Raw genomic sequence first — 23,908 nt, forward strand, 5'->3', positions numbered from 1 at the left:
ATATGTCCCACTTCCTGAAATCTGCAGTTTTAATAGGCAAGACTGGATTAGTCTCCCCTTAATTCTCCAACTTTCACAAAGAAAATGATTTTGCCTCCGATATGAAAGTGGCAAAACTTGCATAAAAATAATGATGCTGGGAAGAGCCTTTTCCTTGGGTTTGATGTGAAGCTTAAACCCTCTGTTTAAAGCATGCCTATCCTTGTTGAGTCAGTATCTTCTCTTAATAGCCAGAGAACTGCAGAACAGTTAAGTACTAGATCATGTAATCTAGGCAGGTCTTAATTTTTCTACATCTAATTAATGGACAAAGCAACAAGCAGGATATTGTAAACAAAAAGAAAGACACCGATCATAAGCTGTCTACAATTCAAAACAGATTTATTGATTAAGGTTGGCTACGGGCATAGCAGGGATACCGTACAAAGGGAAACAGCATTTGCTTATAACAAGTAGTTTGTACTGTTAAAGGGCTATGAGATCAGATTAATTTTCCTTTATAGTTATCAATGATTACCTGACTATTTTTAAACTGTATGACTGCAAATGTAATTTGAGTGTATGCAGAGTTTTACTACTGGGACAAGTTTCTTCCTGAGGCACATCAAAACTTCAAAACAGTTCGGATGCTGCAGATGGAAAAGAAAAAAATGTTAAAAGTCATGAATTTAGCTGTAGACAGTACAATCAGATGACTTGATCTTGCCAACTAAGGATATCAGCATAATATAGTGGTCAAGGTGTGAGGCTCAGAGCAGGGAGCTCTGGGCTAGATTCTCACGTATACATTTTCTAAAACGTGCTGCCTTCGGACACCCCTCTTGCACCAGAATAATGCAGTATACCTTGCAGGAGTGTTGCAAGAATAAAGTAGCAAAGGCCTACAGTCACTGTCTTGAACTCCTTTATGGAATAAGACTGCATGAGAAACTGTCGCTTCACGCTTGTTTCCACAATGCATGGCACTGCCATCGCTCCGCATCTATCTTAAATGTTTCAAGGATGCTCTGCTTAAAACTGTCATACCACCCAATATGTGAAAAAGAACCCTACTGATCAATCAACAGCAAACCAACACCATTTACCTTTTCCCTGCATGCATGAGGTCAAAAGCCTCATTGATTTTGTCAAAAGGCAGCGTGTGAGTCACAAACTCATCCACTTTTATCTTCTTGGACATATATTCATTGACCAGCTTTGGTACATTCTCAACGCTCTTCCAACCTGATGGAAAGCAAAAATTGGTAACGGAAGGTGGAAGACAGCAAACCTTACAGTAGTATTTCTGTGCCTATAACACTAAAAGCTGCAGACCAAAAATGAATTTCTCTGCCTCTTCTGACAAAAGGCCTCCAAAGCAGTTTACAATAAAAGTATGGTAAGCGATGAAAACACTGGGAGAAGGGAAAGAGGCCGCAACGAAGTAAGATGCCTTCTCCCCAATTGCTTAGATATTGCTGCCCATTTTATCATAGCAAGCCTAGAACGTGTGCTTTGTCAGGTTTCCTTCAATTCAGATGGTGGAAAAGGGAATTTCATCTCCTGGGTCTGCTGTGGAAAGGGCAAAAACAAGGTGTGGGTAGTACTTAATATGCTTCTGAATTTTTTTTACTATGCCAGTGTGTTCTGCCCTGGGCTGGAAGGGGAGAAGATTGACTCCTCCTACATCTTACAATCAATTCTAACAATTCTAACTAGTTATTTGCAGTACCAATGGAACATTTTCTCCTTTCAGGACATAATGAGAAGTTAGAATTTACCTTCTGTCCATTCTGTGCAATCAATGTATTTTTAAATTTTATTTTACTGGATAATTATCCAGAAGATACTTAACCAGTCTTGTTTTAGATTGAAGCGAGAGCAGAAATGCCAGTATGGTTTCCCAAGTGGGACAAGCAGCAGCTAGGGGTGGGGGGAAATTTAGATCTGGGATAGTTTTAGGTGGGTAGCCATGTTGCTCTGCAGTAGAACAGCAGAATTTGAGTCCATTGGCACCTTAGAGACGAACGAGATTTTCAGGGTATAAGCTTTCTGAAGTCAGAGTTCCCTTCTTCAGATACCTTTCCAGTGGCATCTTAGATTTGGGAAACATTCTGAGAGGAATGCATTAAAGAACTCCCTTTCTAGCTCCCCTGAAGAGATTCCTGGGCTGGTTTTTATTAAAACAAAAACGGGGAGGGGAGAAAAGATCTGATGACTGATTTCTCAACTCCGAATTCTGTTATTTGAATGTTTCCTGGTCACATGCATTACTCCTTCCTGCGGGCCTGTTCAAGACATTGACACCCCATCATGTTATACCTCCAAAGGCAGTCCCTTTCCATGTTCGGCCAGTGACCAGCTGGAATGGACGAGTGGCAATTTCCTGCCCGGCAGCAGCTACACCAACTATCACGCTGACTCCCCAGCCTTTGTGACATGCTTCCAAAGCTGCTCTCTGAAATTAATAGGAGACAAAAAGAAGGAGAGATTAATACATAAACCAGCAGTATTCAGTAGGTGAGAGAGAATGAGGATCTGTACCCTGAACAGAGTTCTTGTGTTTTAATTCTTATGTTGCTACCTGTTTGAAAAACAAATTCATGCGCAAGAACTTCATTAATGGTTATTAGCCAGGACAGCAAAATGGAAATCCACCTAGAAGTAAATCTTTAATTACCAAAGGTTATGGTGCAAGAACTGAAGATCGCGATTAACCGGTCTACAAGCTTCCAAGAAGCACCTGCCTGGAAACAAGCGTTGCTGGATCTTCACCTGATTCAGTAAAGCAATTACCAGCCAGGCAGTTCTGTCAATTTTCATTATTCCACTGCAGCATCTCCCACCTCTGCTTTTCAGTTTGCACTGAGCACTACCAGACGCGTGTAGCAAGTCGCTTCACATCAATTACGTGTTTTACGGAGTAGCTGACATTTGGTTTTTATTTCACCATGCTGCTTATGTATGCAAACCTGGCCTTTCTTGCAGGTCGCTTTTTTTTTTTTTAACAGAATGGTGAACTCCATCCAAAATCGATGGAAGATCAGATGTTTCATCATTTCTTCAGGAAGAAAAGACGAGTGAAGTAATGCCTTATCTTGCTGGCAATCAGCATTCCCCCTCGTGTCCAACCATTTCATTCACTGAACTATTTCATGAGTTACCTCAACAAAAGACATAATGAGTTACCTCAGAACAAAAGACATAGTAAGAGGGCATTCAGATCGCCAGAACTGGCATGGAGAAGTGCACTTACCATAACACCAACATTGCCGATGCACTCAAATGAGTAATCTACTCCTCCATCGGTCAGCTCAACAAGAACCTCCTGGATAGGCTTCTTGAAGTCTTGTGGGCTGATGCACTCCGTGGCCCCAAACTCCTTGGCTTTTGTGAATTTATCTTTGTTGAGGTCAACCCCAATGATCCGGGATGCACCAGCCACTTTACAACCCATAATTACCGCAAGTCCGACTCCTCCCAGGCCAAAAACTGCACAAGTAGAACCAGGTTCCACCTAAAACACACAAAATTAAATTGAGCAACACCTTGAGGGGGGGGGAAAGCTACAGAAGAGAGAACTCTTAAACTGAAAACAGTGCTTTGTGGGACAGTAGTATGGAAGCTGCTGCTTTAATAAAATAGAATTCTTTGTAGACGTGTGCCTGTTTTTAGGATAATATTTTTTAAAAATCCCATTTATACTTTGCGTAACTCAAAGAGGCATACATCATTCTCTTCTCCATTTTAATCCACAACAGCCCTGTGAGGTAGGTTAAGTCTGAAAGCCTGTGACTGGCCGATGGTCACCCAGTGAGCTTCCTTGGCAGAGTGGGGGATTCGAACCTGCATCTTCCAGATCCCTTTACACAGTAACAAGGCCAAGTGTTCACTGTTGGATCTTCTCCAGTCACATCGTCTGCTCTGGTTCTCCACCTAAATATTCACAAGCAAATGTAACAAGCTGCATTGGTTGGGAAAGCTGTGCCAATAAGCAGAAGAGGAACAAAAGATTTCTTTTCCTCAAGCCTCTGGGATACTAAGCCTGACAGAACCAAATGAGATGTTAGGATTTTTTAAGGATGAGCAGCTGCTGTAGAGGGAGTAATCTGTATGATGACCATGGTGCAGGGAGAGAGGTTTTTTAATATTAAAAATATACTCTCCACTCATACTAATTTCCCTACCTTAACAGCAACCTCATCTCATTTCCCCCTGTAAGGCAAGTAGCAGCACAAGGGACAGAGCAGACACTCTTCTACCCACCCACCCTACACATCTCCTTAAACTTTAGAAAACATCTACGAGAAATGTAGGAGTGGCTAAAATGATGTCAAGCAGTTTGGCCCTTAATTTGTTCCACAAAAAGGGCCTTGTGTGCACCATGCACCGCTTTATCTGTACTGCAAGGAGCACCAGAGGAGCATCAGGCATATTACTTGAGTGGGGCGGCACGCTGCTCCATTTGAAGAGGTACTTTGAGTACTTATGCTCTCAAAGCACAACGGGAATGTGCAGCAGATGTAGCACAGGCATGACCTCAAGCTGTTACACAGACTGAGAGCCAAGCTACATCCGAGTTGCTCATTTATCTTCCTCCATGTATTTTTTCTTACAACTCTTGAGGCTACACCAAGTCTGAGGAGGAGACTTAACTTTTTCCTTTTCAGTTTGCTAGCCAAGAAACACACCACCTGCGTACATGTAATTTGGCTTTTAAAGTGAAAAGGAAAAAGAGGACACAGGCTACTCCCAATCGTCCCATACAGCAGCTTACAGTTTTGGTTAAAAGGTTGAAGGAGAAAAAAAAATCAGTGGTCAGGATCCGTACCTTGGCAGTGTTTACAACTGCGCCATAGCCAGTAGAAATCCCACAGCCCAGCAGGCACACTTTGTCTAAAGGAGCCGAAGCATCTATTTTAGCAACAGAAATATCTGCAACAACGGTGTATTCAGAAAAGGTGCTTGTTCCCATGAAGTGGAGAATTTGCTTTCCTTTACATGTAAATCTACTGGTACCATCGGGCAGCAATCCTTTTCCTTGAGTGACTCTTTAGAATGAAACAAAGCCAACTGTGAACATGGTGCCACACAGATCTTATACTTAATTCATTTCTCCCCAATGGGGATGAAGATGGTCTACATAAATCTCCATTTTATCTACACAACAACTCTGTGAGGTAAGTTAGGCTGAGAGTGTATAACTGGCCCAAGCTCACCCAGTAAGTTTCCATGGCATAGTGGGGATTCAAACTTGGTTCTCCCAGATCTTAGTCCAACCTTCTAACCGTAACGCCACACTGGGTTTTTTCCATAAGGTATTCTGTAGGGTTTACATCAGGTTATTTATTTAGTGGTCTGATATTGCCCTAGAAGAAACTCTTCTTAGCAGGTCAGTCTAGATGTCCTCGGGAGTCTATGAATGGTGCCAAGCATTATCAGGGTGCTTTCTAGGAAACCCTTGGTCTAAGGGAGTTTCCCAGCTATGAAAGTCGCCTTTGCCCCCTTCCTACCATAACAATTTCATTTAGCTACAAAAGAGACTGTAGGGCATCTTGGATTCCCTGATCTGCTATTCTTACACTAAAATAAGCCAGAAAGAAGAAAGCCACGGATATCAGATACCCCTCATGGTATTTTTGTATAACTGTAGGTGATCAGCTCAATTCACCAATCGGCACAAGCTGTGCCCATGGCTCATGGTAGACACAGCGTGCCCATTTTACAATTTTTGCGACTCTGAAATATGGGTTTGGGTAGAGAACAAGAAGTAGACTCTGCTGTGAGGTTCTCTTCTGTTCTCGTAATAGGAGAGAAAAACAGGCAAAAATGTGTTCTAACTCAATGAACAAGTCTACAGAGAGCGGAACTACAAGTGACAAAAGGCACAGGTTGGACACTTGTCAGCTTCCCTCAAGTTTTGATGGGAAATGTAGGCAGCTTGGCGGAATGTTGGACAAGTGACAGTTGAAAAGTCCATTGGACAGCAGTCAGAGAGCCAAGCTGCGAGACCAGGATGCCTACATTTCCCATCAAAACTTGAGGGAAGCTGACAAGTGTCCAACCTGTGCCTTCTGGCACTTGTAGTTCCGCTCAGAGACATAAGTTTTCCAGCTTAAAAAAAAGCTTAAGTACTTTGCAGATGTCCTTGAGTAGGGACCTCTATATCAAGTGACAATTATATCACGGCTCCTCTGAGTGAGTAGAAGAGACAGAAGAAATTGGTAGCCCTATTGTTTTCTGCTCCACCTGCTAGCAGTGCCTCTCAAGACGCAATACCTTTGGATCTGCTGCATGAGTGATTCAAAAAATTAGAATGCCTGGAGTCTGTTCTCTTGATGAAAAGCCTCAAAGTTCTACAGACTTTAAGGAGGAGCCATGAATATTCATTCAAGCGAAGGAACTTGAGACAGAAATTAGGAAAAACTAAATCATGGAATTGGGTTATTAATGTTGGCGATGAACAAGTCACTCCTGAGTGGGTCATAGGGACCATATGTATCACTCTAGTTTTGCTCCTCCTACACTGGCTCCCAAGTTGCCTCAAAGCTTAATTCAAGGCGCTGATACTGGCTTTTAAAGCCCTTTACTGCTTGGGACCAGCATACCTTTAGGACCACCTTCTCCCATATGAACCTACCTGTCAACTCTGGTCATCTTTGGAGGCCTCACTTTGGAGGCCTCGCTATCTGAGGCTAGAGGGGTGTCAATTCTTGGGTGTGGTGCTAAAACTTTGACACTCCCTCCCCAGGGGGATTCACCCATCTCCCCCTGTTCATTGTTTCATTTGGCATACCCCCAGTAAAGTTATTGGTCCTCCTTTCCGGTTGTATAGGTCCGTTTGTTTATATGTCTAAATGTTTTTATTGTATTTATATATGGATTTTAAATGTTATTTTACCACGTTGGGGACCCTATTGTAGGTAGAAAGGTAGCATATAAAGATTTTAAATGGGCGGTACATTTTGGCAGTACATTTTGTTAAATTAGTACCATCTGTCAAATTAGAAGAGCTTCCATGCTCTAATCCTAACAGTTATTTTTCATGGGGACAGCATGTTCCAATGCTAATGAGGAAAAAGTGCTTTGCAGAACGCTTTGGAGGCTTACTCATTAGGTGAGTAAGAATGTGTTTAACTGGGACCACTCCGGCTATTTGTGCCTCTAAACACCCACCCCGTTCAAGGCTCACTTCTGCACACAGCCTATATGAATATACTTCTGTGTACAGACACGCTATCTGGAATTATAGATCCAGAGGAGTTAGCCGTGTTAGTCTGTAGTAGCAAAATCAAAAAGAGTCCAGTAGCACCTTTAAGACTAACCAATTTTATTATAGCATAAGCTTTCTCTTCATCAGATGCCTGATCAAAACTGGGCAGATACAGAAGAGGAGGGGGAAAGAGAGAGAAGGAAGGGGGCATAAATCACAAGAAGACAGAATGCAATTAGCATAGAGGCAATCAAAACATTCCTTTGCTTGGAAATGTAAACATCTCCTTTTAGTTTTCTAAGCTACTGGAGTTTAGGATTCTACACCTCAGGAGTAGTAGAGCTCCATCCAAATGTAGACGTCAAAAACACTGAGGCTGAGAGCAGGATCAGTAGGTGCCATTCCAATCACCCCCTCCTGCCAAAGTATTAAAATGGGTACTTGAATGAATTTGGTTTGCTGTGCATTAGATGCTAAACAGCTATCTTTTCAAACCCACATGGCAGAGCCCTATTATACTCTCTAAGAATTTTGAAGAAGGGTTCTTTCATATGGTAATGGTTTTCCTGGTTCCTTCTTTGATGAATCCATAAATTCTGGCTTCCTGAAATCCTGAGCGGGAGCTGAAAAATGTATCATGTAGCAGAAGAGGGTGCTTGGAGTGGGAGGAGGTCAGCTGTGGAGTCCCCATTGTGGATGGCAGAATGATCTGTTCCCCACTCAGCCCCTTCCCTATTTATTTACTTCCATTTATACCCTGCTTTGCACCCCACTGGGGACCCCAACAGCTAACGTCCTCCTCCTTTCCTTGGTTTATCCTCACAACAACCCTGTGAGGTAGATTAGATTGAAAGTATATGACTGGCCCAAGGACACCCAACCAGCTTCCATGGCAGAGTAAGGATTCAGCTCTTCCAGATCCTCCTCCCAACACTCCATCTATGAATGCAAAATTCATAAAGCTCTACCAATCCCCCCACAAATACCATTTTCCCATATGTCCATCTCAGCACACGCTGCCTGGCAGCATCCTGGCAGCATCTGCCGAGATCAAGAGCACCACAGTTTCTATATTGTTCACATGGGCCAATTACAAAGTCAAGCTAGTTGCTTTGTGATGGAAACCTTGACTCCCATTTGGGGAGAGACAGCGAAAGGAATTAATTGTTAACTGCTTTAAACTTACAAATGGGCTCAACAGGTTTCATGACAATGAGAAAGTCACACTCTTTAATTAGCTGTAAACAAACTCCTGCAAACTATTCCAGAGGGGCAGCCTGTTAGTCTGCTGCAGCGAAACAAAATAATATAGAATCCACTGCTGCTTTGAAGACTGGAGCCCTCTTCTTCAGATGTAGAGAGTGAGCTCTAGTCCACAAAGGCACAGGCTGGAATAAAATGTGGTTGGTCTTTAAGGGGTTTTGTCCCCGCTCCGTAAACAATTTATGTCTGAAAGTCAGGACATTTGAGGACAACATACTTTTCTCCTGAACTTGCTTTTCCACTTTTCTAACTACATCTAACACTGCAGTCCTATGCAAAGTTGCCTCCAATAAGTCAGAGGCTTAGACTAGAGTGATGCTGTACAGGATTCCACTGTAAAGTAACTATTTGCTATTTGAGTGGATTTTATTTTTAACAAACCCCATACCCACCTGGCATTAAGTTTCCTCTTAAACGAAGAGCAAAGGTACGTAGTACTAGAAGTGCAACATAATACCAGTGGTACTATGTACCTTTGCTCTCGGTTTCTCAGAGGTGTTCTCCCCCTTTCTTAGTACTCTTTTTTTTTTTAGTACTCTTAAACCAAGTCTTCAATATACAGAAAATCATCTATTAAGGCCCCAAATAAAAGACTAACAAGAAGCCTCCTAAAATATGCCCCTTTCCCGTCAAGTCACATTGCTCTGGATTAAGACTCAGCAACACATTTTGTACTCCTTGTGTGTTTTGTTACACAAAAAAGGTTTTATTCAGACATAACTATGGAAGACCATTACTTTAACGTCATCTTATTGGCTGTGATCCAAACTCATAAGCAGCTGGCATGATGCTGAAAATCAAACTATTTTTGAGGTCAAACATTATGACTGAATACCTAATCTATGGTTAATAACTAGCTGTAAGCCAAGATGTGAACACACAGTTTCAACTGGGGTTTCCTATCTACATTTTTCATTAACTGTGGTTAACTGTTATTTCTGCACTCAGCAAACCACAGATCAGAACCAAGGTTAAAGCAGCTCACCATAAAGAGGTTTTCTGCACGGGGTTTTCGACACCGTGAGCTGTCTTTGTTATTTAGCCATTATTTGTGTTCATCCTGGATACCACCACCTTTCCCCTTCAACGCATGCAGAGAAAACTAAGGAGAGGGGTCAGCCCTCAACTTTATGTCAGACTCCAAGGACAGACTCTCACTGCATCTGACAATTTTGCTACTTCAGAGAATCTCCTCTTTCCCCCCAAAATGTCTACATATGCCAGAGAACTTTTGAGAGGGGCCAGGTCCATCTTTTCCATCTAGTACTAAGTGGGAGACCCATCCTGCTTATGAGTTCCCCATGATGAACAACAACTTATGCACACTGAATGAAAGTCACTAGAAAAAAAGGTAGCTGCAAGCCACGTGGCATCTTCTGTTACAGAGACTATTAGCATAGGACTATCGTGTACCCAAAAAAGTCCTCACCCTGTACGAGAGAAAAGTGGAGGATACCAACCTTATTTTCTGGCAGAGATTCGTTTTAGGATTTAAACAAAACTTGCATTCTCCACATTGTGGGATATATAGAGGGATGACTGTGTCTCCTGGAAAACAGAAATGGTTAACGATAGAAACCTAACACAGCATGTTAATCTGGATGTTACAAAGTCAAACTGCATGAAGGTTTTGCAAAAGCAATACACATCAGCTGCTCTGATACACACTAAAAGGAGAAATAACTGCTGATATCTTGGCCACCTCTGTGTGCGAGCTCAGAAAGTGCAGCTATACCACAGTAGTATGAAAAGATGACCTTGCTAAAATTCAGACTAGTGACAAATAACTGAAAGCCTACAGGTTTTACCAACACTGAAAGGTTGGCTAGTTTAGTTTGGTCTATGTCCTCTTCATGGATTGCCCTCATGTGAGGTTATGACCATTAGGTCAGTATGGAGAGGCACTCTCTGAACACCACTGACTGATGTTCTACCAAATACCCAGCCCTTCCCCACAGGCCCCACAAGACATGAATTCTCTCACAAAAACTGCCTCATACAAGTGCAGGTTATTAAGATGTAGCCATGAAGCCAGCATGTGATCAACGGACAGGAAGTCACCAATTCAATCTCCCCACAAATTCCAGCTTGGTAGGTGGCATGAGACCGGCCACTATTCTCTCAGAGCCCACCCCGATCACAGCATAATATCGGTGTAATACTACAACTCTGCCTCACAAGTCAGGATTACTCACGTAATGTATGTGAAGTGCTTTGTACACTTGAAATTGCAGTTATTTATTTCCTACATTTCACCTAGCATTTCTCCAAGGAGCACAGAGCAGTGTACATATTTCTCCCCTCCTCCATTTAATCCTCACACCAACCCTGTGAGGTAGATTAGGCCAAGGGTTGCCAGGCCCCTATACCCTCCAGGGAGGAGGAGGGGGGACCTGGTAATGATGGGGATGTCAGTCCTTGCACACGTGCACTCCTGGCACTGACATCACTTCTGGAAGTGACATCACCATGCTGGCTGGAGGAATGTTCTTGCGCTTTGTGAATTGGCCCCAAGCGAAGAGCAGAAGTACTCCCACGACTGGTGCGATGACATCACTTTTAGAAGCGATGTCATTGCGTGTGCTGGGAGTGCGCACACTGCACTTGTGCCTGGGGTGCCTGCCAGTGGCGGGCAATCGCCAGGTGGCTAGGAACCTCCTGTTGGTCGCTGGCAACTGGCAGGCAAGTGGGCAAAGTGCCAGGAGGTTGCTCACCACGGCAGGCACCTAGGATCCCTAGACAGGCCCAAGATTACGCTTATTCCTAATGTGAATTTTTTGCCGGATGCTTCTACAGCATTAAGAACATTAATAACATTAAAACATTCCCAGAATTTTAACTATTGTTTTCATCTCATATTTGTTTTAAGCTCTTGTTTTAATGATGTATTTGTATGTTGGGTTTAAAGATGATCTTAATCAGTATATTTTGTTAGCCACCCTGGTGGCCCTATTGGAGCAGAATAATATTGTTAATAAATAAATAAAATAATCTTGTTGCAAGCACCAGAAAATCTCAGGAAGGCTTGGGGGTGCGAGTGTGATATTTCTAACTTCCCCTGCGTGCTTTTAGAGCCACAAAGAAAGAGGAAGTGAAGAGGCCTGCTGCATCTACTGTGTAAGTTCCTCGTCTGTGGGCCTAGCGCCCCCCAATCCTTTCTGGAACTCCTTCTAAAAATTGCTGGCATGAAAAAAAAAATCTTCTCAGGGAACTTGAGATCTTCTACATGCCAAACAGATGCTCTACCGCTGAGCCCTCTCATTCATGTGGACATAGGGATGGACTCAAATACCTGACAAGGAAATTATGGCGTCAGGCTCCAACCCATACTACTATGAGGCAAACATGTGGAAGTACCCTGAGAAATGCAACACCCCTGCCCCCCCCCAAAAAACGATTCCACTGAAGCAAGGAAGTGCTTGACAGGAGACAGAACTTTTCCTACCTGGCTTAAATTTACTCACTCCTTCACCAACACTCTCCACCACACCTGCTCCTTCATGACCCAAAATCACAGGGAAACAGCCCTCAGGATCAGCGCCGCTTAGAGTGTAAGCATCAGTGTGACACACAGCAGTGGCAATAATCTATGAAGAACAGTCAGAATTATCCCAAAGGCGATTCAAGCTGGTGGAACTTTTTCAAGATTTCAGAGTTGAAACGGTACGTTTATGGTTTAGTCCAAACAATGGTTGGAGGACCAGAAACGAGCTGCAGAATCTCTCCTCCCCGCTAGGGCTTACTTTTTGTTTCTTATTTGTTATTTAAAATTATTTATCACGGGACTGGAGTCCAGTGATACCTTAGACACTGACAAGATTTTCAGGGTATACGTTTTTGAGAGTCAAAGCTCCCTTCTTTAAAGGAGAATCAAAGGCTTCCTGAAAATCTTGTTGGTCTCTTAAGATGCCACTGGACTCAAATCTTGCTGGTCTACTGCAGACGAACATGGCTACCTGCCTGAAACGAATTACATTATTTATAGGGTTGGATACAGTCAGCTGTTTCACTCAATCTTGTCCAGCTCCCCTCTATATCATAGCCTCCACCACCCATAACCTTTGTCCGTGCAGGTCTCATGGTGTCCAGCTCAGTCTTTTTGGTTGTCAAAAAGGACCACCTCCTCCCCTTTTCACTAATGAAAAAGCTGGTTGGGCCCAACCCATAAGCATAGTTTTGGGTTCTGTACATCATAGAAAACTATGGTCAATACTTGCCCTCCAGATCAGAAACCATAGACTAAGTTTCACTGAAGTGAGTTTCTTATTCTGGGTTGAAGGGCAAGCCTTGACCATCGCTTGCCAATTCTCATGTCACAGCAAGTTATTTATTTTATTCAATTTTTAGCCCACCCTCCCCCACAAACAGGCTCAGGGCAGGTTACATCAAAAATAAATACCATTTAAAATCACAATAAAATCAACTAACATAATACCCATAAAATATACAGTCTGCAATCCTCAAGATGGCAGGTCCTTGACCTTAAGTTCCACCCCTATTTATAGTAAACGGGGGGAAGGAAGGGAAGGGAAAGCGGAGGCAACATTCGAGTTGGACTGATTCGTATGGGGGGCCACGATGATAACATAGCCCCCTCCCAACAGGAGACTGGTAGGGAGGCTCACCAGATAGCACGGAATGGCCTCAACCATATGACTGGCAGAACATGTCTGTCTTACAGTCCTGCTGAAAAGATAGAAGATCTTGGCAGGCCCGAGTGTCCACCGGCAGAGAGTTCCACCAGGTTGGAGCCAGGACCAAAATGGCCCCGACTCTGGTTGAGGCCAGTCGAACCTCCCTTGGTATGGGGACCATCAGCAATTTGTTTGTCAACAGATCTAAGTGCTCTCTGGGGTACGTATGGTGAGAGGTGGTCCCATAGTATGTTTGTCCCAGTCCACTCAGGGCTTTATAGGTCAAAACCAAAACCTTGAATCTGATCCAGAATTCATCAGAAAGCCAATGTAGCTGCTGTAAGATGGGAGTAATATGTGCCCTATATGGGGTTCCACTTAGGACACATGCAGCAGCATTCTGGACCCATTGCAATTTCCGGGTCAGACCCAAGGGAAGCCCAAAACAGAGCGAGTTACAGCAGTCCAACATGGAGGTAACCAATGCATGGATCACTGTAGTTAAATCATGAGTGAAAGGTAGGGGGCAAGGTGCCTGACCCACTGAAGATGGAAAAAAGCAGACCAGGAAACTGGCGTGACCTGGGCCTCCACTGATACTGATGATCAGCACTACAAAGAAACCTGAAACGGAAACTATTCATGAAAAATACAATGGCTCAGCTCTGATCCTCTGTTCTTAGACATGTTATGTTTAAAGCATCAGGCCACACATACAGAAATATAGATAGAAAGACAGAGACAGACATATATAACAAAAAGCCACATACATAGATGCACACACAGATGTAATGTAACAACTGCTTAAATACCTTGATGCGAACTTCATGAGCTTTGGGTGGTGCAACTTCCACCTCCTCAATAGACAATGGTTTGCCAGCCTCCCAGGCAACAGCTGCCTTGCATTTGATAACCTAAATCAGAAAGAATAAATGAACTCCATTATGCCATGGCAAACTCATGTAACAAAATTCTTGTTCGTCGAAGCAAATGGAATTTTTGGAAACAATCTCAAGCCTCCAGTTAAAGGGTGAAGCACGAGAAACATTCGTTTGGATACACCAGAAATTTCTTCTGACAAAAAGGGATTTCTATCAACTAAGCACAACTTTCTCACCTTCCCCTGCCCCTGCAACCAAAAATGAAAGGGGAACCGGAGGTCTGCAGCAGAAAGGGGAAAACTGGGGAAATCACACACACACACACCATGCATGGAAATCCTCTGCAGAATCTGGGCCAGAGATTTAACGGTGCACAATTATTGCCGCCAGTATCCTTTACGCAAAACACTGGCAAAAAAAAAAAGGTGCAGTGTCACTGAATGGAAACACAAACTATTCAACTGTTTCTCAATGTATCTGTCTGGATAAATAAGGAGTATAGGGCAGGAGACAGATGATGAACTCTTCTGTCCTTCTGTGGCCACTTTTTATCAGCCACTGAAACAGTAAGATCTTTGATGCAAAGGGCATATTCTAAGATACTTTGACACAGCTGTACTTGCTTAAAGTCAAACATGCATACTGGATGCTTGTATAATGTAAATGTTAAATATACTGGAGGGGGGGGGAGCTTCCAAAAGGTTTCCACACCACACAGTAGAAACCTATAAAGAGTTACTATCAGGGGTCATTTTGTAGAAAAACAGCTGGAGGAACTCATTAGCATAACTCATTAGCGTATGCCACACGCCTTGATATCACCGGAAGTGTGTCATTAGCATACCTGATTTGCATATGCCACACCCCCTGACATCACCTATCCTGGCTGTTTTGGACCCAATCCTGGCCATTCAGGGCCAAAACTGGGCCCAAAATGGCAAAAAGGGGCTGAAAATGGCCAAAAGGGGGCCCAAAATGGTCAAGATTGAGCCGCTGCTGAGTGGGAGAGGCTGAAATGGGCCCAATCCAGGCTGAAACGGGCCCAAAATGGCTGAGGGTCAGGTGGGCGGGGCCACCTGACGTGACTTCTTTGGGGAACTGCCGGAACTGCATTCCTGCGCGTTCCCCCTCGAAATGAGCCCTGGTTACTCTAGACCAAGGCTGTTGTAACTCTGTACAGGATTGCACTGTTAACTTTTCAGGGATCAAAGTCCAATGAGACATCACATGAAATATTTACCGTTTTTATTTCTCTCACCTTCTTACCCATTTTGATGTACATACAGAAATGTTTTGAGAGGTAATGTGAAGTAGGTCTTAAATGTATGTAGATACAAAGAGAACACAGTTTTAAAAAATAGGGACAAATGTAGGAATTACAGTACAATTACAGGGCAGTTACAGCCTTCTAAGACCACTGAAGTTAATTGACTTAGAAGGGTGTAACACTTAGAACTACATTGTTAAACATCTTAATAATATTTTTTTTAAAGAATGCAGAACTTGTAGCACATCTTACTCAAGCTGGAATGATTACATCTTATTCCATTTCATCCCCAGTTCAAATTGGATATGATTCAAGAGTCTCTTTATATAATACTTCTTTCAGGTACGCTCAAGTGAAGGGAGACACAATGATAGCTGGGAGTTGTAGTTTAAAAGCCAAAGGCTCTGTCAATTTCCCCTCTCCACAGGAGGGAAGTTTGAAAAGACAGAGCCCCATCGCTCCTCAAAGGGACTGTTACTTGCATCTAATGAACAAACCCTCCAAGGAGCGTCTCTGCCCATTGTCTTTTTAAAGTACCCTCCTGTAGAGAGGGGGAATGGACAGAGCCTTCCGTTCTGTCTTTTTTAACCTACACTTCCCGGCTAACATTGTGTCTCCGTTCACTTGAGCATCCTCATAAAAGAAGTATCATATAGACTCTCAGAATCTCCTGGGTTTTATTTTTTTAAGTCTAATTAGCAATCTGCCCTTGCTGCTTGGATGTTCAACCCTTTCCTCCCATTTTGTTAATGCCTTATTATTAATGCCAGTGCTTTTTTTCTGGGGGGACGCATACCCCTAAACATTTTGTGAATCTAACAAGAGAAAGTAAAAATTTTAAAATGCTGGAATTCCCACTAAACCAACTCCAACTGAGAGTACCCCTAAACATTTTTTTAGGAAAAAAGCACTGATTAATGCCATATTATTTGTGTAATTAATATATAGCTGCCTGAATACCCCTGACTAGTCCAAGCTTGTCAGAGGGTGGAAACTAAGCAGGATCAGCCATGGTTAGCACTTGGACTACCAAGGAAGACCTGGGCTGCTATGCAGAGGAACCCAATGGTAAGCCACCTGGGCCCATCTCTTGCTTTGAAACCCCCTTGAGGGGTTGCCAGAAGTCAGTTGTGACTTGATGGTACTTAATTATTAAGTAATACATATGTTACTTGCACACTAATTATATTTTAATTTTTTCCAGTATATAGTTTCAAAAGCCTATACATTTCTAGCCCCTGTGACTGTGAAGGGAAGTTTATCTAGGGATAATGACCAGAAAATGCTCAGATGTTGGTGCCCCACAGAGTAGGGCTTCTGGAGTTTCTACAATCTTCATAAGAGATTTGAATTTCATTTAATAAAGCACCTGTTTAAGCCATCAAAACTGTTACTGTAACGTGCAATATATCTAGCCCACATATATGTTACCAGTTCTGCTAGTGATTAAAAAAATAAGTTAACATGTTCGGGTGTCAGAGTTGTATGTCAACAATAAAGAGTAAGCCCAGCATTAAAAAAAAGGGGGGGGGGACATTCTGCAGGCTTAGAAACACACAGGTAACCTTTTGCCTGTTCTTCAAGCTCTGGAAAATGTATAAATGTTTACAGCCATAAACAGTAAATGAATCATCATTTGTTTTACACCCTTACTGTGTGATTCCAGATTCATTTCTCAGAGCTGCTGCCTATAGAACACCCAACTCCAATGCCCAGACTCTTTTCCTTTCTTACTACCTGTCAAGCCCTTAAAAACAAACAGAAAAGGAGAGGACCAAAGGAGGGAGAATTCTTTGGCATTCTTAATTCTGCAAACAGCACGAAAATCACCGTTTATTTATTATGATGTATTTTTATCCCAACTTTTCTCCAAGGAGCCCTGACTGGCTTACATGGTTCTACTGTCCTCCATTTTACCCTCACAACAACCTTGTGAGGTAGGTCAGGTTGAGAGAACTGGCCTAAGGTCACCTAGGTTGCTTCATGCATTCAAACTACTGGAGGTTGGGGGAGACATTCACATGACGTTGTCACTAACAGTCCACTTTCCGAGTTTTCCCATTCTGCTGTAACCTACCCCAAACCCCATTAGATACCATCTTTTAGGAATGATAATAGTCAAAGTATCTTTGCACCCTTTGTGGATGGGAAAGTGTGCGTTTTAAGGTCACGCCCACATCAGTGCCATTTTTCTTCCCTCAGCCCTCACAGGTGCCATTTCCCCCACCACAAGGAGACTTTCTGTAAAAAACTGCCAATTGCTAGAGTGCTAGAGCATTATAATGATCAGCTGCCATGAATTCTCAGGTTTCATTTTTTAAAAGTAAGAGGAACTAGTAGAACGTGGCAGTCTATCATTCTAATGTTACAGCACTACTGCAATTGCTTTAAAAAAGCCCCCCTACCCAGGCCATCCAGTAGTAACAGGTGAACACAACAGTTCCACAGAGCTTTAGCAAAGAAAGTGCAGGGCAAATCTATTGTTTGGATGCTCTGTTATCGCTGCAAATGTGTTTTTTTTTCTGCATTCCCTAGACAGGTAAACCTGGTCCTCCCCTAGGGTTGCCAAACACCAACTGGCGGCTGGAGATCTCCCAGAATTCCAATTGATCCTCAGGCCACAGAGAGCAATTCCATTGGAGAAACCAGCTACTTTAGAGAGTGGACTCTTTGGTATCATACCCTGCTAAGGCCCCTCCCCTCCCCAAACTCCTCCCTCTCCAGGCTCCACCCCCCCCAAACTCCAGGAATTTCCCATCCTGCAGCTGGCAACCCATGCCTCCCCAGCCTAGCCCAACATTCTAATCGCTATGCTACACTGCCTTTCATGTTTGCCAGTAACAAAAAGCCATTTTCTAACCAGTGTGGTGTAGTGGCTAGAGAGGCACAGGACGACCTGAGTGACCTGGGTTCAATTCCCTTGCTTGGTGTCCTTGGGCCAGACACATTCTCTCAGGCTTACCTACCTCACAGGATTGTTAAGAGGAATAAAATGGAGGACATTTACATACACCACCTTCATCCCCATTGGGGAGAAAGGCAGGGTATCAATGAAGTAAAATAAACAGAACTCTGCAAGTTGCAGACCACTGAAGAGGCCTTCCTTTCTGTTATTCTATTGTCCCTCTTCATACACGTGCTGCAAGTATAACCGGCTTGCACAAACTGGCCTCCCCTATGCACAAACTGCCAAAGCCGTTTCATACCCCTACATGTAAAACCCCTGCAGGGACATTGGGGGTTGGGGAGAGAAACGACAACCCTCAAGTAGCCAAAGGCCTGCACCTGAGGAGAGTATGGCTCCTCAAGAACCTGACAGAAACAGAGGGCCACTGTAAAACAGCGCAGGGCACGAGACCAGGCCAAGCATTCGCCTTTCCCCAAACACGTCCATACGTATCCTCCAAGTAAACCCCTAGGAGGCAAGTTGGATTCCGAGAGGGACCAGCTGGGTAATCGGATCGACCTGCAGAATAGCAGGATTTGAGTGCAGTGGCACCTTAAGAGACCAACAAGATTTTCAGGATAGAGGCTTTCATGGGCTTGGTATCTGAAGAGGGGGAGCTCTGGTTCTCGAAAGCTTATACACTGGAAAAGCTTGTTGGTCTCTCAAAATCTTGCTGCAAATACAAAGGCTGTCGGAGGAGAAATCTGGTACGCACAAGGCAAGAGCATGGAGTTAAGATGTGCTTTTAAAACAACTTTTGAAAAACTTGAACACAAGAACCCCTTCTGAAGCCAGGGTTCAACCCGCTGTTAAATATGAGATCGCCCAGATGCTTGGCCTAAGCGCATTTCACTTGGCACGCATATTCATCCCCCACCCCCCAACCAAATTTCTGCTTTGAAAAAAAACGAAAGCAAGCGCATGGGCGTTCGTGCACAGCAGCCAGGAGTCAAATCATTGCTGAACTCCCGAGTAAACGCAGGCAAAGGCCGGCGGCACGGGTGGCAGCCACACGAAGTCCCGTCCAGCTCCGCAAGACAGAAGCATCCTTTGTTTCCCCCTAACGCGCCTCTCCCACGGCCCTTTTTCGCAAGTGCCTCCCGCCGCAGGAGCTCCGCAAGCGCACGCGCTCCTCCGGGGAACGTTCCACGCCCTCGAGCGGAGCAAGTCGGCGCAAGCTTACCCCGCTCGCCATCCGCTACGTCGATTCTTCGGCCAAAAGAGTCGCTGCTAACCTGCCGTCCTCCAAGGAGCCACGGAACGAAACCAGGTCCTGCGTGCAACGTTGGGAGCCGCCTCCAAAGGGGGCTGGCCCTGGAAAGGCTGCCGGAGTCCAGGCTCGGTTTATGATGGTCGTGGGGGTGTAGCAGCCGGCGCAAAACCAAAAGCTGCTGATTCTGACCCGAAAATAGCCAAGGAGTCTTGCAGCAGCTGAAAAAATTGCGGTGCAGTCATGTGCAGAGTTACTTCTGTCTTAAATCCATTGGTTTCCCAGAGTTTATATGATACTAAGGCTGCTTTCACACGTGTTGAATCATGCACTTTCAGTGAACTTTCAATGCATTTAGCGATTGTTTGCAACTGGCAGTGAAATCCTAAACAGAGTTACTCCAGTCTAAGCCCATTGAGCTCAGTTTAGGATGTCACAGTGAATTTTCCTATATGGAACAGGAAAGTCCAGATGCAAACGACTGCACTGAAAGTGCAGTATTCAACGTGGGCGAGAGCGCTCAAAGCCTGCATAGGATCGCACTGAAAGTAAAGGCGAACCTGGGCTGGAGTTTTCATTCAGATTCACGATTGTACTGGACATATGCTTCAAGCAACTGAGAGGTTTTGCCACAGTAACAGGACAATACATGCAGAGTTACTGCCACTGAAAGTAAAGAATTTAGACTGGAGTAACCGCATAGCATTGCATTGTAAATCTGTTCATCGGCCAAACGACGCATTTCTGTATTTCAGAATATGTTCAACCTTCCCTCTTGTGCACTCCGAAGCAAAACGCAGTTTGCGCAGAACCTGGAAACGCCTTCTAAATTCGCCTCTGCTCTAGAAGCAATTGCTTTGCCTCAATCAGCTGGAGAGGCCTGACCAGCGGACCACTGCACAATGCATCATGGGACATGTAGTTCTATAGGAGGAGGAGCCAGTATCCACCAATGAGAAACAGCGTTCAGGTTGCAAACGGGGCTGGATGCAGAGCGTGGGGAGGAACCTAAAGATAGACCTGCGAGAGTAATTGGAAGCTGGATTGGGTGCTTGTGCGCTTTTGTTGTCTCATATGGTTCTTTTGCATCAGATTGGGACTCGCATTTACATGGAAGAAACAGTAGTTTACATGTCATAAACCAGATTACCATTTTCTTATTTTAACAGCAGCCCGACGCCCATAAATTAGTTAGAAAATGCATGCAGATGGGAGAAATGCATTGTAATTCATTAAAATCTCTTCTTTCATCTATAAGTTCAGAGGAGTTAGCGGGGTTAGTCTGTAGTTGCAAAATAGTAAAAAGCCCTGTAGCACCTTTAACCAACTTTATTGAGGCAGCTTTGGAGAACCACAGCTGTGCTTCTCAAAAGCTTATGCCGCTAAGCATAAAGTTGGTTAGTCTTAAAGGTGTTATTGGACTTTTACTGTTTTTCATCTCTAAGGTAGCATTGGACCATTTGCTACATAAAAACACACCCATTTGCTACGTAAGAAATCTAAGAGCAACTGTGTTGGATCAGACCAGTGGTCCATCTGGTTCAACGTCCTATTTCACACAGTGACCACCAGATGCCTCCAGAAAGCATGCAAGTGGGATATGAGGCCAAACCACCGCGCTGCTGCTCCTGGTGCTGAACTATAAAGCCACAATCTCCATTTCCTTGTGGGAAAGCCCTGGAATCTCTGGATCATTTTATCTTTATCAGCACTACGGTACCCTTTTAGAGACATGGTGACCAGAAGTATACACAGTATTTTAGATGCAGCTGTACTGTAGATCTGTGCAAAGGCATAATGATACTGACTTTTTTGTTTTTATTCCCTCTCCTAATAATACTCAGCAAAAAAAGTTGTTCTTTTTGCTACTGACCACGCTTATGGGACATTTTCTTCAAGCTACTAAGCACGACCCCAAGGTCTCTCTTGGCGAGTCTCTGCCAGTTCAGACCCCATCACAGCAAATTTAAAGTTAGGCTTTTGCACCCTACTCTAGTCACTTAACTCTTAAAGTGAACCTCATGTATTCTGTTGGCTCCCTCTTTCCCAGTTTGGAGAAATCCTTTTGGAGCTCTTCCAGTTTGCTTTGGTTCTCATTGTCTTGAATAAATTTGTGTTATCCACAACTTTGACCATCTGACTACATCCCAAATCAGGATAATTTATGAACAAATTAAATTCAACCCGTCCCAAGAATGATCTCTCTGGAACTCAATTGCTTGTTTCCCTCCATTGTGAGAATTGCCCATTTACTCACATTTACAGTTTCCTGTTAGTTAACCAGTTTCTAATCCTCTTGAACATAAAAAGACCATAAAGAAAAAAAACCTTATTTTTTTAAAGTTCCCTTTTGGTTTTTTTTACCCATAGCCATATCTTCAATTGCATTTGAACACAGCTTTGTTCGCTTATAGTCAAGATTTGGCCTGTAGTTTGCTGCATCCATTTATTTACTGTTTATTTATTTACTTCATGTATACCTTGCCTTGGTTTCTGGGGTGTGTGTGTGGAATCCAAAGTGGCTTGCATCATTCTCCTCCATTTTATTCTCACAACAATCCTGCAAGGTAGGTTAGGCTGAGAGACAGTGACTGGCCCAAGGTCCCCCAGCAAGCTTCCATGGCAGAGTGAAAATTTGAACATTGGTCTTCCAGATCATAGTCCAACTTTAACCAGGTTATATTTGGCTAACTATTAACCAACCTTCCTGACAATATATTTCATGCTTGGTATGCCACACCCTCCCTTACTGGGTCTATCTTGAGCAATTTTCCAATCTGCTCTACTCCCCCCACCACCACTTTGCAAACATAAATTCGTACAGAAGTTTCTGCCAACTCTACCACAGTTTCTCTAGAATTACAGTGGGAACATTTTGAAATAGAAAATTAACTGTCTGCCTTTAGCAATACTTTCACCCTTTGGTCATCCAAGCATTCCTTTGCCCCCCTGGCTAATTTCCTACTTTGGAAGTTCTTATTGTTTGCCTTAATGTTTTCAGCAATATGCTCCTCATATCTTTTTTGCCTATCTTATTGTCCGTTTAAATTTGCAGCAGCCTGATTCAGCCCAATTCGGGCCCAATTCAGCCCCCTGGGGAGCTTGGGAGAGCTCCCAGCATGGCCCATGACCTGCATAAGCCGGGAGCATGTACGCATGCTGCATGTGTGCGCAATAAGAAAAATCTAAAGGTAGGGACCAGGCCCCAGATCTCTCACTGGGAGAGGGAGGTTGGGGGGCCTGGAAACTCCAGTTTATACCCTGTCTGTCTCCCCAGTAGGGGCTCAAATGGCCCACACCATTCTTCAATCCTTCATTTTATCCTTGCAACAACCCTGGGAAGTAGGTTATTTATTTTATTTTTTATTTATTTCAAATTTCTATTCCACCCTCCCCACAAGCAGGATCAGGGCGGATAACAACATATTCAAATACAATTAAAAATTGTATTTATCTATATAAATTGTATCATCTATATTGTATCATCTATATTAAAACAACAGTGTATTAATACACATTTAAAACAGGATGGTGAACAGCCTTCACAGGGAAGGTTAAGATTTATACACCCCTTTTTTCAGGCTGGCGGAGGCCCAGCCTCAGCCATATGCCTGGTGGAACAACTCTGTCTTGCAGGCCTGGTGGAAGGATAGTATGTCCTGCCGGGCCCTGATTTCAGGTTAGGCTGAGAGTGTATAACTGGCCCAAGTTCACCCAGTGAGCTTAATTGCCTGTTAAATCATTCAAAGACCTTCCAGAATAAAAATGAATAGACATTAAGTTCTTAGAATTTGTGCAGGGTGCAATCCCAGAAATCCACATTAAAATGTAGCAGGGAAAAAGGAAAACGCTAGATGGCACTGTAACATTTCTGATAAATTGTATTTTTTCATTCCCCCCCCACTCCCCCTCCATGCGGAAGGGTCTCAACCTCCCTAAGATCAGCAAACTTTTTGATGTTGTGCTGTTCTGCTGAAGAACCCCTGTGCAACTCTGAAACTCTGCCAATTGCAAAAGGATTCTGGAGTGTCCACAGTTTGTTTGGTTTACTGCAAAGGTGGATTGGTTTTAATTTCAGAGGTGCAGCTGTGTTAGTCTATCAGAGTAAAATAAAACACGTCCAGAGGCACCTTAAAGACTAACAACGTTTATTCCTGATTCATGAAAACTCATGCTGGAATAAATGCTGCTTAGTCTTTAAGGTGACACTGAACTTCTGATTGGTCTTAGCTGCCTGCTCACATATTCAACACACCTCTCCCCCTGCCGCTGTGCATTGGACGGCAACCTGCGTTTCAATGAAATGACTTCATAGGGTTACCAACTTCCAGGAGAGACCTGGAGATGTCCAGACAAGTTATTCCCCTGGAGAAAATTGTTGCATTGCAGGGTAGACTCTATGGCAGTACACCCTGCAGAGGCTCCTCCCCTTCGCAAACTCTGCGCTCCCCAGCTCCACCCCTAAATTTCCATGAATTTCCCAATCTGCAGTTAGCAACCCTATATAATCATCT

At 43.6% G+C, this 23,908-nt stretch overlaps 1 protein-coding gene across 1 annotated transcript; it reads right to left on the bottom strand.

Moving 5' to 3' along the window:
* Positions 1 to 364: 364 nt before the first annotated feature.
* LOC129336713 (alcohol dehydrogenase class-3) lies at positions 365 to 19,466 on the bottom strand. Its single transcript, XM_054990005.1, has 9 exons — positions 19,368 to 19,466; positions 13,902 to 14,003; positions 11,901 to 12,042; positions 9,916 to 10,003; positions 4,811 to 5,030; positions 3,236 to 3,496; positions 2,302 to 2,437; positions 1,086 to 1,224; positions 365 to 629 (listed from the first exon to the last, which is right to left on the bottom strand). Exons 1-9 carry the CDS (start codon positions 19,377 to 19,379, stop codon positions 605 to 607), a joined length of 1,125 nt encoding a protein of 374 aa, XP_054845980.1. The 5' UTR covers positions 19,380 to 19,466; the 3' UTR covers positions 365 to 604.
* Positions 19,467 to 23,908: the final 4,442 nt, after the last annotated feature.

This window comes from Eublepharis macularius, chromosome 10, assembly GCF_028583425.1.
Source record: "Eublepharis macularius isolate TG4126 chromosome 10, MPM_Emac_v1.0, whole genome shotgun sequence".
Classification (NCBI taxonomy): domain Eukaryota; kingdom Metazoa; phylum Chordata; class Lepidosauria; order Squamata; family Eublepharidae; genus Eublepharis; species Eublepharis macularius.